At 35.0% G+C, this 13,290-nt stretch overlaps 1 protein-coding gene across 2 annotated transcripts in view; it reads left to right on the top strand.

Moving 5' to 3' along the window:
- The window catches only part of CCSER1 (coiled-coil serine rich protein 1), a 1,209,213-nt gene extending 1,196,632 nt beyond the window's left edge, over positions 1–12,581 (top strand). For both annotated transcript variants that reach the window (XM_023638679.2, XM_023638680.2), the window contains one exon: positions 9,301–12,581. In XM_023638679.2, the coding sequence (XP_023494447.2) occupies positions 9,301–9,786 (486 nt within the window). In that variant the 3' untranslated portion in view covers positions 9,787–12,581. The remainder of the gene's footprint in view (positions 1–9,300) is intronic.
- The last annotated feature ends 709 nt before the right edge of the window (positions 12,582–13,290 follow it).

Below are 13,290 nucleotides of genomic sequence, written 5' to 3'. Positions count from 1 at the left end.
AATGAAGAAATTTTTGGATTTTATGCACCATACTGTATATGTTTTTCATCGCTCCTGTTGAGCAAGATTCATGTTTATAAATACTTCTAATGTTTATTAGTGCATTGCGTTGCTTTAGTAAATGAGCTAATATTTTGAAAATTAATAATTGTAAGGGCCCAAAAGAGTGGCTGGCATATAGTAACCATTATATGTGTTTATAAAATAAAATAAAAATTATAAAAGCTTAAGTTTTCTCTCCTCATGGCTGTACATGATTTTTAAAATAGATAGCAGTTTATGTATGCGGCTTTTATTTTTGGAGAGGTACTGCATTGGTCACTTTTATCTGTCTGATTTGGGAAACCATTATAGTTTAGGCCAGTGATTCTGAACTGGAGGCAACTTTACCCTGCAAGGGATGTTTGGAAATGTCTGGAGACATTTTTGGTTGTTATAACTGGGCACAGGTGCTATTGGCATTTATAGGTAGAGGCAAGGGATGCTGCTAAGCATCCTGCAATGCACAGGGCAACCCCCACAACAAGAAACTGTTTAATCACAAATGAAATGGTGCTGAGGTTCAGAAGCCTCTGGCTAAGAGCTTGAGTTCTGAAATCCAAATGTTGGAGCTCCAGTTCACATTCTGCTATCCACTAACCCTGGAATCCTCGTAAGTACTTAAATGTAAGGGTGTCAGTGTCGTCATCACTAAAATATGTATAATAAAATCCTCTAATAGGAATGGAAAGTAATACGTGAAACACAGCACATATTTTGGCACATTGTAAATATTCACTAAGTCTTTGCTATTATCATAAATAAAATCTGAGATAAAGAGACATGTCTGCCTTCTAGTCGTTTTTCTAAAATTCTAAAATTACACAACATATGCTCTCTTGAGTTTAGCATATTCAAGAATCCCTTCTCGCCCTAGATCTTTTCACTATCAGGTGTCAGATAGACACTAGGTCTTGAAAGCACTCATAACCATCTTTTTGCATTTTTGTTGTTGTTATACCTTAATTTTATTTTGTTTTGTCCAAGAGTCAAGGCTTGCTTTACATTTTATAAAGGCAAATAAAGCTTTTTCAATAGCATAAATCTACTATTGTCTTTCCTTTGACATAATTTTAGATTACTTTATACAACTCTAAATTCTCTGATAGGCTCCTGGTTGGGTTAATTATGGACTTCATGAAAACTACATTAGAGACTAGCGTGATGGAGTTCTACAAGGAAAGGTCTTTTTTGCCTCCTCCAATTGTAGATTCCATAGATGGTACAGCATTTGTTTGGGACGCTATAGAACCTATCCTCTAAAAGTAGGACAGGAGAGGTTCCTTTAAGATGTGCGCTTCAACAGGAAGGGGCTGTGTACAGAAGGCTTCCATTTAATTCTTCTCTAAAATGTGTCACAAGGCTAATTCAAACTTTCTTTAAGAGAATTTACAAAGATCCATATTGAAAGAGTGTTAAAGAGACCCTTAGGATGGTCTCCAGGGCTAACTGGATGGAAGGAAAATAACAGTGAAGATCAAGTTTAGATTGAAAACACAACAAGGAAACTGAATATACACCATTATTTAAAGGTGTTGAAAAGTACTCTCGCTTGTATTTTAGAAGAAAATATCCTCACACTTGGGGCAAAAAAAGATTTGTAAGCAAAATTTAAAAAAAATAGACACAATCTAGGTTACATTGGGATTCAATGACAACAAAAAAATTTAAGGCGGTTATTAATATATACTTAAACATATGGTGAAGAAAACGGAAATACTTACATTTAAGACTTATTTGTAGATTTTATCTCATTCAGTGAGTAATAATATTTGTACATGCATTTATTCAAAGCACTTTTCATGTATGTCATCATATTTAACAGTAAACATATTTAACAGTATTTAATAGGGATGGCTTCTTGACATCACAGTGTTGAAAGTTTCTATTATTCTGCCTTCAGATTTATGTATTGATGTACTTTTAATAAATTAATATATGTATTGCAGAGTTTGTTCTTTGGGTTATTATACTGCCTCAACTCTTGCCTTCATTGTTTAGTTTCTGCACTAATGAAGTGAACAACTCAATTAATCTTCAGGTTACTAGCCCAGTGTTAGATGGGTCACAGTCATTTGTTGTGTCTATATTTTAAGTAATATGTTGCTACTACTACTAAAGCACCAAAATTTAGTCTTTTTATAAATTAGAGAAGATTCTGACCATTCTTTTTGCTCTGAATCGAAAATGTTTGCATAAATGGAAGATAGAGGAGCTGACTTAAAGTTATTTTAATGGGAGTATTTTCATAGCCCTGGTTTTGCCCAAAGAGGCGTGTCTCTATATGTCATGTGAACACGTGGGGAAAACAGATTGAGATGACTGCTCTACACTAACTCCCTTTCGATTCGTGTTCTACAATATTGACAAAACGTATTTATATAGATTTTTTCAGTTGCCTTGATATCTAATGCGATAGATATCATGTCATATTGCTGTGGTGGTTGTGAAGTCTTCATTTTTCCTCTGGGTATATGTTGTAGTTACATAATATTTCTTGTTTCTTTATTGGAAAGGTACAACTAAGGAGGAGTAGAGGTAGCAAGACTTCTCTGGAAAGTTGACACGTCTCTTGGGAAAAGTCATTCCCCACTGCTTTCAAGAAAGGGAGCAAAACATACATGTCCAGTGTTTGATAGTTTAAGATCTAGGCAATATCTCAATCTCTATATATAGATCAAAGTCATCAACTTATCAACGAGAGAAAATGTCAGGGCAATAACATTGCGTATTAGATAGGCTGTGTCAGTAAGGCAAGCAACCATGGTAGTAGATTATTCTCTGGACTGTATAAATATTAAGGCATCACTAGATGCCAGGCACTCCAAGGAGCGGTGGATTCAGCATCAAACAAGACAGGCAAAGTCTCCGCCCCTATGAAGTTTATATTTTATTGGCTTGGATGTGGGAATGGGTAGGGGTCAAAGTGTCTATTCTGGAAAATAAAATATACAGTATTCTGGACTGCATAGCTTACTTGCTTGATCTTGAGTTCTCATTGGCAGGAAACCATGAACTTATTCAGGAGGCGTGTTTCTCAGTGTGAATTATCCAAGAGTTACTACTTAACTTTTCTTGCTACGAGAACTCTGACCAATGATAATACTGGCTCACTTTAACGTAATTTTATATTTATCTCTTATTTTACTTCAATTTAAATCATAATGTTAATATTTTCAGTAATCTTTATGAATTTTGTTACAAAGCTATTTAACATTAGCCCTTTTTCTAATATAATACCATTTTTTTTCTAGCTAGCTATTTGCAATTGTTTCAACTATTTCTATTCCTTTAGGAACAATTCTAGTTGTAAAACAATACCATTTTTTGTTAAGTGGAGAACATTTGCAGAAAAATGTATTTTAAAATAAAATAATCAATCATAGGCTAAGTTCTAATCTACTTAAGAAATGATCATATGAAGCTGTTGCCTAGAAATGTTTTTGACAACAATCAGTATAATTCACAAAAAAAGCAAAACTTCAGAAAAAAATTATGAAACTCATTAATCAGTGATTGAAATATTGCTCCCTTCCCCCATTAATTCTATCATCATGTCATTCTGCCTTAATGAAAATTAGGCTGTGTATATTGGCATGATTACTGTATTTCTATTTTGTATCAGTTATGAGACTTTTTTTAAAGTAATAAACCCCCTAAAATCAGGATGGATCTTACAATCAATGCTTTCAACCAAGTTGCGGTTGTAACGGAATTTACATTGCTATACGTGTGTGGATTTTATCCTAGCTTCATATTCTCCTTTCTTCCACTGAGTTATGTGTAATGTTGGTACTACATGTGTTGATTTACCATTTAAGAATATTTTCAAAAAGTTTTACTATGATTTGGTATTATAACAAAAGTTATTTTGTATACAGAAAGCCAAGGAAAGAAAGAAACAGGGTATAACTTTGATATTAGTGAAAAAAAAATCTGTAATTGGATTGCCTTCAATTCCCTACTCTCTTCCAAAGGAAAAACCAAATGCTTTATGAAATCTAAAGAGGCAACATACCTACATGTAAATAAAGCTGTATCATTGAGATAAATGCAAAAGGACTGGCTATCAAACGTAAGAAAGGAAACTGAAGATAGAAGAAATTGCCAAGAGAGGCTGGTGTGACTGATTAACGGGTGACATAGATCATAATAAGGAAATGGAGTGTGGTTTTTGTTTGTTTGTTTTTAATTAGCATAGTGTGTTTTTTGTTTATTTTTACTTTCTTAGTGGTATGTAAAATAATAATGTGTTTAAAGTCAGTTATCTTGGATTCAGTGAAATGCAGACTATATGCTCCAGCAAAGAAATGAGAGAAAAAAAATTTTAGGGAAATAAAATACTGATTTTATTATAATCGTCACACTTGACTGATTAATCGCTAAATTTGCCATCCATTCATTCTCTACAAAGAACTCTAAGGATAAGTAATAAAATAGCTGTTTGACAACTAAATTGTCTACAAACTAACATAATTACATGAGTTTGGGGAAATTTAATTCCAGTTTTGAGAAAGATGTGGCTAGTCATATGCACTGAAAATTCCCTTTAGAGATATGATCCCAAGAGATTCAGAAGGAATTAACCTCAATTAGCAGCATGATGAAGAAATTATTTATTTCCCCCTGGGCCAGGGCACAAATATATATGACCAAAGTATATTTTTATATTTTGAATCAAGAGAATCTTTCCTTTGTCTAAATATGTTCCAAAACATGTAGAATAAAATATATATTCTAAGTGTAGAATTTTAGAACTGGAAGGGAATTGAATGAATTTTGAGTTTCTTGAAGATTTAATTTTTATCTTCTGTTTTTTTAATCATCTCTTTCAATAGGGACAGAAACTGAAGCCCAGAAAAATTAATTTTTTCATCCAATGTCACACAGTTCAATAGCACAGGCAAGATCAGAGTCTTTGGCTCAAGGTTCAATGTTCGTTTCATTAAGCCAAATTGTCCCATAATATATTAAATGCATAAATAGGATAATGAATGTAGTGGATGCTGTGCTGTGCTTCCTGTGTCTCCCTCCCTCCACCCAAAACACACACACACATTTCACAACTAAAGCCTTCATGTTCCCAGTTGCTGCAAACATTGGCAGCTGACAGCCGTCAAGTAAGTCCTCTCCGAGAATTTCACTCTCCAAAAAATAAAAAAGCCCGTTCACTCAAGGTTACAACCCTCTTCCCGGCAGCTGCCAATGTCCAGTACCTTGTTGATGCAAGAGTGCAAGGCTCCCAACCACTTGCCAACTTGGGGACAACTGTGAAGAGTCATCTCAGCGTCAGATCTCCCTGTGTGACCATCTGAGACAGTTTCATTGCGTAGTTTTGACTTCTCTCTCTGCCAGAACCTGCTCTTTTCGTTCCTCCACAGGCATTGGCTTGAGAATGCTCTCCAATAAACTTTTTGTTTATAGTCTGGGATATTTGTCTTAGAGTCTGTTTTGGGAAACCAAACTACAACAACAAATGTAAAATTGCTCGAATATTCTGGAGCAAGTTACTTTGCTTTTTAAAGTCGAGTTGGAAGTGTTCAAAGTGGTTTAACTGCTAAAGGGTGAAATGAACATCTATCAAGGTAATTTCCAGGTCTATTTGTCACTTTATTTTGTGACTTTAAATATTATTATTGTTGCTGTCATCAAAATAACTATGTTCCAGGCATAACATTGGACATTTTACACACAGTAGTTCATCTAATCTTAACAATAATCCTGTATGTAGATACAGCTATGAATATAAATCTTCCTTTCACAGATGAGGAAATTGGAGACTTAGTAAGGGTAAGTAGTTTGCCATGGTCACTTAGCTGGAAAGTGTCTGATTCTGGTTAATTCTCCTATTAGACTTTAAGCTGCCTGAAGAGAGGAGCCAGTTCTTTTATGAACAGCACTATTTCCCATCATGTAAGGCAGCACCTTGTCCTCAGTAGGGGTCAATAAATATTTATCAGATGAATAAATGAATCCAGGTGTGTCTGACCCCAAATCTTTGCCATGAGTCCCTGTGCTATCCACTCTCCCATATACACCCTGAGCCCAGGACTTAATGGTGAAAATCACAAACACTTTAAAAGGAAGAGTAGAAAGTCTAAGATGTCAAAAGCAAACTATGCCAAACAAATAGGAATGGATGATGTAAATATGCATTTTTCTTTAAAAATTGAGTGAGATCCTTCATTTTGTTTCTTTTTAAGGTAGATCCGCATTACCTTTTAGGAGTCAGATGTTATACCAGAGAAGGTGCACTGAGGCTGCCTGTGGGGTTGTTATTTGATCCCTTTCAATAGATCTTTATTAAAACCTATACTTAATTTAATGTGATATTCCAAGAGGGTTGATGATCACATAAAGAAAATGATGAATGTCTCCCTAAAGTTAATGTTAAAGTAATAGAAATGAAGCCTCTACCCACCTCCTCTACTTTCCTAGGCAGCATGTACAGAAATAGAAGTGAAAAAGAAACATTACCATTGTTAATTATCATGATCAATTTACAAATGTCTCTTTTGTCCTGAAACACATTTTTTCTCAGAATATTTCACAAATAGCACCCAAGATGTGTAACATTTGGATGCAGCTATTAAGTGTAGTGTTGATTTAAGAATCTGTCAGTAACCAATTCAACACTTAGGTAAACATTTTATAGAAGTCACAGAAATGAAGAGAAAATAAAAGCTCATATTTCTAAGTAGGTACAAATACCTCGAGTGAGGGAAAAGAGCCAAGAGGAAATAAGCCGGAAAAGTTCTTGAACAATAAAAATTGAATCAAACTAATATGTTCCTTTACCCAAGAAAGTTCCTGAAATATCTTTTGTAAGTCATACAATGCTTCCTTTATACACCAGGTGAGCAGTGTGACTATCCCTATTCCCGATCTGTGGAAGAGTTAAAATGGCAATTAGAAGTAATGGAGAGGGTCAGCTATCAGTAAGCACATAATAAAAACTAGAATGGCACTTTGTTACAAACATCAAGACAATTTGAAAAAAAAGAAAGAAAAGGCATGGTCAACAAAATATCTGAGTTTGAAATCACTGAGTATAAGGACACCTCACAGATATCACCTCATAGACCTTGGTTTTACAGAAAACTGAGGAGATTCATCTCAGTAATGATAATTGAAGCATCCATTTAATTTATAGTATTGTTCTGCATGTAATTTATTTTAGAAAAATGTGATACATTTTAGAAATATCACCATGGGAATACTGGGAGGCAGAATGAGCTAGTAGCTAATTGAGCAGACTGTCTACCCTACACTATCTGTGGGGTCCAAACTCACTGTGCTTCACTTTCCAGTCTGTATAATGGGAGTAATAGAAGCTACCTCAAAAGACTCTTGTGAGGGTGAAATGTATAAAGGCATTAGAAGACTACTTGGAACATCGTACACACTCTATACATATTATATATTATTATCTCAAGCAGATAAAGTTTACTCAGCAAATCTTTATTAAATGCTTAATACGTGCCAGAGAATGAGGTCAGGGGGCTAGTGTGGATGGATGAGAAGTGGATGACTTGAGGTTGCATTTTTGCCCAACATCAGCAAGGGCTTGATTTTAAGGGGTGTGAGGAAAAGAGAGACAGCAAAGATAATTTCCAGGTGTTGGCTTGACAGGGATGCCACTTATTGAGAAGGAGGCTATTTGAGGAAGAATAGGTTTCAGGGTCAAAATTGTTTTTTGGTTTTGTTTTATGTCAAATTAGTGATATTAATCGAAGTGGTGATAGCTGGATAAGGGAATTGGGGCTCAAAGTACAGATCAGTTGGAGAAATGGTTTTCTAGGAAACAATGAAAAGACGGGTATCTAAAATTTGCTCCGTTTAGATGTCGAGTACACAGAAATTGTCCTTGGTTCCTTCAGAGCATTTTGTATCAGCCTACTGCCATGTAGTAGGCTCTCTTCTCTCTTTTCTTCTACTCTCTTCTCTCTTACCTCCTTCTCTTCTCTTTTCTCCTCCTTCTTTATAGCAGCAATAAAGCCTTTGTTTTTTTTCACCAGAACAATAAGCCAGCTAGTCAGTTTCTATCTCAATGTATTTTTCTAAACCAAAAGAGTGCTCTTTTCAGGAGAAATTCTGTTGCCAGCTTGTAATTTTTGCTTCCTCCATAGCATGATTCAATGAGCTATGTCTTGTTTCTATTAATAAAGTATAACTTCTTGTGAGAAAGAAGATGGCATATACTCGTGGACCTGATTTTGGATAATAAAGCACATCCAAAAGTCTAAATGAAACACACACTGAAGTTTCTTCTGAGTGCTTTCTTGTTCTCCTTAGGTCATTTTAGTGACTGTTTTTAGTTCCTTAAATTTCTAGGTTACCGCTTTGCTGATACAAATCGCGATATGGATAATTCTAAAACTTTCTGGGCATATACTTAACTAAATACAGCATATTAAATTCAACAAAAAATTAATAGCCTCATAGATGGATCTTCACTACCTTTTAAAATAAATTCTCAGATAACACTGTAGAATTCAAATTTTGGAAATTAGATAAATTTCAGAATGACTTTTAGTTTAATGCCAAAAAAAAAAGAGCTATTAAGCCATGAAAAGACATGAAGGAAACTTAAATGCATATTACTAAGTGAAAGACACCAATGGGAAAATACGACATTGCATCATTTCAACTGTACGACATTCTGGACTAGGCAAAACTATGGAGACAGTTAAATGATCAGTGGTTGCCAGGGGTGGGAGGAGGAGTGGAGAGATATACAGGCAGAGCACAGGGGATTTTTAGGGCAGTGAAAATACACTGTGTGATATTATAATAATGGACAAATGCCATTATAAATTTGTTCAAACCTGTAGAATATACAACTCCAAGAGTGAACTCTAAGGTAAACTACAGACTTTGAGTGATTATGATGTATCAATGTAGGGTCATACTTGCTAAAAAATGTACCATTCTGGTGAGTGACAGGGGAGGCTATGCACGCATAGGGGCAGAGGGTATATGAGAAATCTCTGTACTTTCCTCTCAATTTTGTTGTAAACCTAAAACTTCTCTAAAAAATAGTCTTTTAAAAAATGCCCTTTAGAGTAAATTATCCGTTTAACCACTATTTCTTGTAGTGTTGCACTGGGAAATTTACTCTCATGAATTCTATTGGTTTTTTTTTAAGCCTCATTGGAAATTTAGGATTTTGCACGCAAATGTGAAACACTACTCTATATTTCATGTATGCTATGGGTGTATTTTTTAAAGACATCTTTTCTTTCTGTGTCCTTGCCGTAGGCTACATATCGAAATCGAATTGTGACCCAAAGTCTCAGCACAAGGGACAGAAAAGCAATGCATACTCCCACCGAGGACCGTTTTAGATACTCAGCAGCTGACCAGACAAGCCCTTACAAAAGCAAGGCCTGCCAACTATCAAGTCTATGTTTAAGTAATTTCTTGAAGGACAAGGAACTAGCAGAAGTTATCAAACACTCAAGAGGAACTTACGAAACCCTCACATCTGAGGTCACCCAGAACTTCCGGCCCACTGTAGGGCAGAACTCTCTGAAGCCAACAGCTAAGACCGAAGGGCTCGCCACATTCTCAGAGAAACCAAAGGACCAAGCTGCTGTGGCCCGACAGCATTCAACCTTTACAGGCAGGTTCGGACAGCCACCTAGAGGGCCAATCTCTTTACACATGTACAGCAGGAAGAACGTTTTTCTCCATCACAATTTACACACCACTGAGCTGCAGACTCTAGGCCAGCAGGATGGGTAATTAAATCACCTATTCCTGTCTCTAGGTAGGATAAAGATGGTTAGTGTTTCTCGTGCATAGCTCATATTCAAATTGTCATGTACTTATATTACTTTCATTTTTAGTTATAAACAAAGAATTGTGCACTTTTTGTTAGAATGAAGGTTCAAGCATGTTAACTGAATTAGGTTTAATAGCCTTCAAGACTATATTATATAGATGTATAATAAATGGGACCATCTTGCTGGTTTATATAGTCCATACTTTATCTTTTATCTTGATTGGTCACTGATATGCATTGAAGTTTCAGAAGGTAATATCAGATAGCACTCTGTTCACTTAATGGTGTCACTGTGAAAATAGATGTGAGGAATAAATAGATGAAGAAATCGTAAAGAATCTTAAATTACGTAGTTAATAGAAGGAGAAGAGAAGAGGGATTTTAAAGTCTTATATTTGGTGGTGTGTTTATTTGGAGAATGAAGCTTGCTTGCATGTAAGCTAGAGATGCATCTGTCTCTCTATTACATACATTCAAGCTTATCTTGCCATACCATGAAGGGGGAAAAGGCTATTTCTTTTATCCTCTAAATGTTTAGTTCATACTAGTTCACAAAGGATTTCAGACTGAGTAATTGCTAGCCAAATAGAGAATGACAGCTCTGATCTTTGAAAAATTTTGCTTTTAGTTATTGCTATTGGTGTTGAAGTACTATGACATAACACAGTGAGGTGGTAAAGTTGGCTGAATTTTGTCAAATGATGCATAAAACACGACATGCTATGCTCTTTGAGTCACTATCATGGCAACATCGGCAAATTTTTAATAATTTGAGGGATGGAGCATTCTAAGAAAATTACTTTACTTCACTTTCCTTGTATTGTTAAATTTTTCACTTTTTTATGTATGTCCAATTTTGCTCTATATACGTCAACCCATATGGATGACTCTACATGATGAGTTGAGGAACAGAAAGTCAGTTTCCTGGTAGCCCAGTATACACTATTCTAACTATTCCATCTTCTAGGGTTAGAAGAAAAGGTAAAACATATGTGAACTCTCAATTTGCTCTTAGAAATAAATCTCTAACAGGAATATTTAAAGCTCATTTGATGCAAATATTTCTCTTTAAAAAACAAGGCTTAACATGTTTCACACTTAAATGCACATGCGATAGATCAATACACCTAAATAAAATAACTCCTTTATGTTTAATTAATAACAGTTGTATGTAGCTATAGAAATAAACAAATAAACAATAAATAAATAAATATATTTTCAAATGATCAGGAGGGATCAGGGCCCCATTTTTCTTATATAAAGAAAAAAGCTAGTAACTGTATCCACATTAGGCATAATCCATGCACACTGAAATTGTCACACCTACTGCATGAACTGCTGCCCTTGCATTCTCTGACCGACTCTATCAGCATGCACAAATGAAAAGAATAAAGGGAAACTGAGATAGCAGCTTTAGCATGGCATCTGACTAACCTGCTTAAATTAAAGCTACGTGTGAAATGCATCTCCTAATACAAAAATGGATTTGAGCTCTATGCTTTGGCGAAAAGCCATTAGATCTGCCCACCTCCAGCTTTAACTATTAAACTTTGACCAATTTGCAAACTTTGGTTGGAACTGGTAAGAGTAAAGAGTCTAGTGAATATGTTGTACTTGTAATTTTTGTTTTCCAAAGGAAGACACATGTGCATCAAGACAAATGTTTGCCAAATGTTTTCTTTCTTTGCCTGTTTGTAATGCTGCCAAAAGAGAACAATACACACTGCAAATTGCTCGGCTTAATGAGACTGCTGTCTACAATTCCCACTATACTTTAAAAGCTATAATATTCATGCAGCTACACACTTTGGGCTGGGCAATATTTACAAAATGGTAGAAAAAAGATGATGATTAATTGTGGAATTCAGCTTCATTTGTCCTGAAAGTTGGTGTGTGTTGCTAGAGTATTTGAAGTTTGTAAATAAATTAGCATGAGAAAATAATCAAGGATTTTTTCCCAGGATATGGAAGAGCTATGTATCACAAATAATGTTTTTGATTTGGACTTTTGGAGTTTATAGTTTTGTTTTCCTAGAAGATAGACTTTTGAATTATACTTTGTAAAAAAAAATCTATTTAAGAAAATCTGTCATTTAATAGACATTTTAAGAGATGTTTTAAACACTAGTATTTTCTTGAAAAATCTTTTTTAAAGCTGAAGCATTCAAAAAGAAAACCTGGATTAAACAGTTCAATTTTAAAAGGAGGGGTATTTTTTGGAAATATCATCTTAAAGCTGTTTTGTATCAGTATTTTCAGCATTGTTATAATATTATTTGTAATACTAAGTGTAACTCAGGCCTGGAGAAGGTGTAAGCCCCATGCTAATGTACATCAGTTACTGTAAACAGGGGTCCTCTGCAAGTTACTCTTGTGTATATGTAGTAACTCATAACAACGGCATGTGGGCATTCTTTCAGCAAATTGATTTCTTTGTACTAAAATCTCTAGTTTTCTAAGACAGTTCCATGTATAAAAGTGATTTATACATTTCTCCAAGGCGGTACATATCCAAAGACCTGACTCCAGGGGGAAAAAGTGCTTGTTGTTCTGATGGAAGCCGTCGTCTCCTCTCTCCCTCCCTCTTTCTTCTGTGCATGTGTATGTGTAGCTGAGCCTAAGTAACCCTGTAAAACTTCTGCTGCAGATGGTCTCTTCTGAATCTAGAAAGTGTTTTAAGGGGCACTTAAGAAAAGATACTCCTTAAAGAAGAGCTGTTTCCACCTGAAATAAACTGTTCCCATTTTTATAATTATTCAAACATGCAACTGTGTTTCTGTGAACTCAGTGATTTTTTTTTCAAATAATTTTATATGCTAACAGAGTCACGGCAAAACTATGAATTATCTCTCAAACTATTTTTGCTTCTTTGGGGCACCATAGTCTTTGTGCAAATCACACTGTGAAACTGTTGCTGCACCGCTAACAGTGTGAACCTACCAGAGTCGATATGCTCAGGGCAAGAACCTAGAGCCACATGTTATTCAAGCGCTTTTAGTTATTTATTCATTGAGATATAAATAAAAGAGCAAGCCTCTAGTCGATATTACACATTTGTAGACATGCCCATACATACCTAACTTAAAATGTTTACAAAGATTTTCATGATTAATCTGAGTTTATGACCTGTGTTTTATAGTTTATATTGCCCAAGATTTAATCGTAGCCCATTGTCATTATTTCCTGAGTGTTATTGAATTCAAAGGAATTCATTGCATTCAAAGGAAATGTCACATATTTTTTGTTTTCTTTTCCTTGTGTGTTTAATAGAGATAATACCTCCCTAATTTGTTAATATTTTCTTTTTAAATTATCATATATTTAAGGACCACGTCTCCAGGATAAATCAACATGTTCCACTAGTCCTCCCAAGGACTTTCTTAGTTGTTGATGGAACAGTAGGAGCAGCTTATTGAATGGCGAATGCTATTTCTCCAAATTCATTATCCACATTCAGTATCACC

This window comes from Equus caballus, chromosome 3, assembly GCF_041296265.1.
Source record: "Equus caballus isolate H_3958 breed thoroughbred chromosome 3, TB-T2T, whole genome shotgun sequence".
Lineage (NCBI taxonomy): Eukaryota > Metazoa > Chordata > Mammalia > Perissodactyla > Equidae > Equus > Equus caballus.
This window is presented reverse-complemented; position numbering and strand designations above follow the sequence as displayed.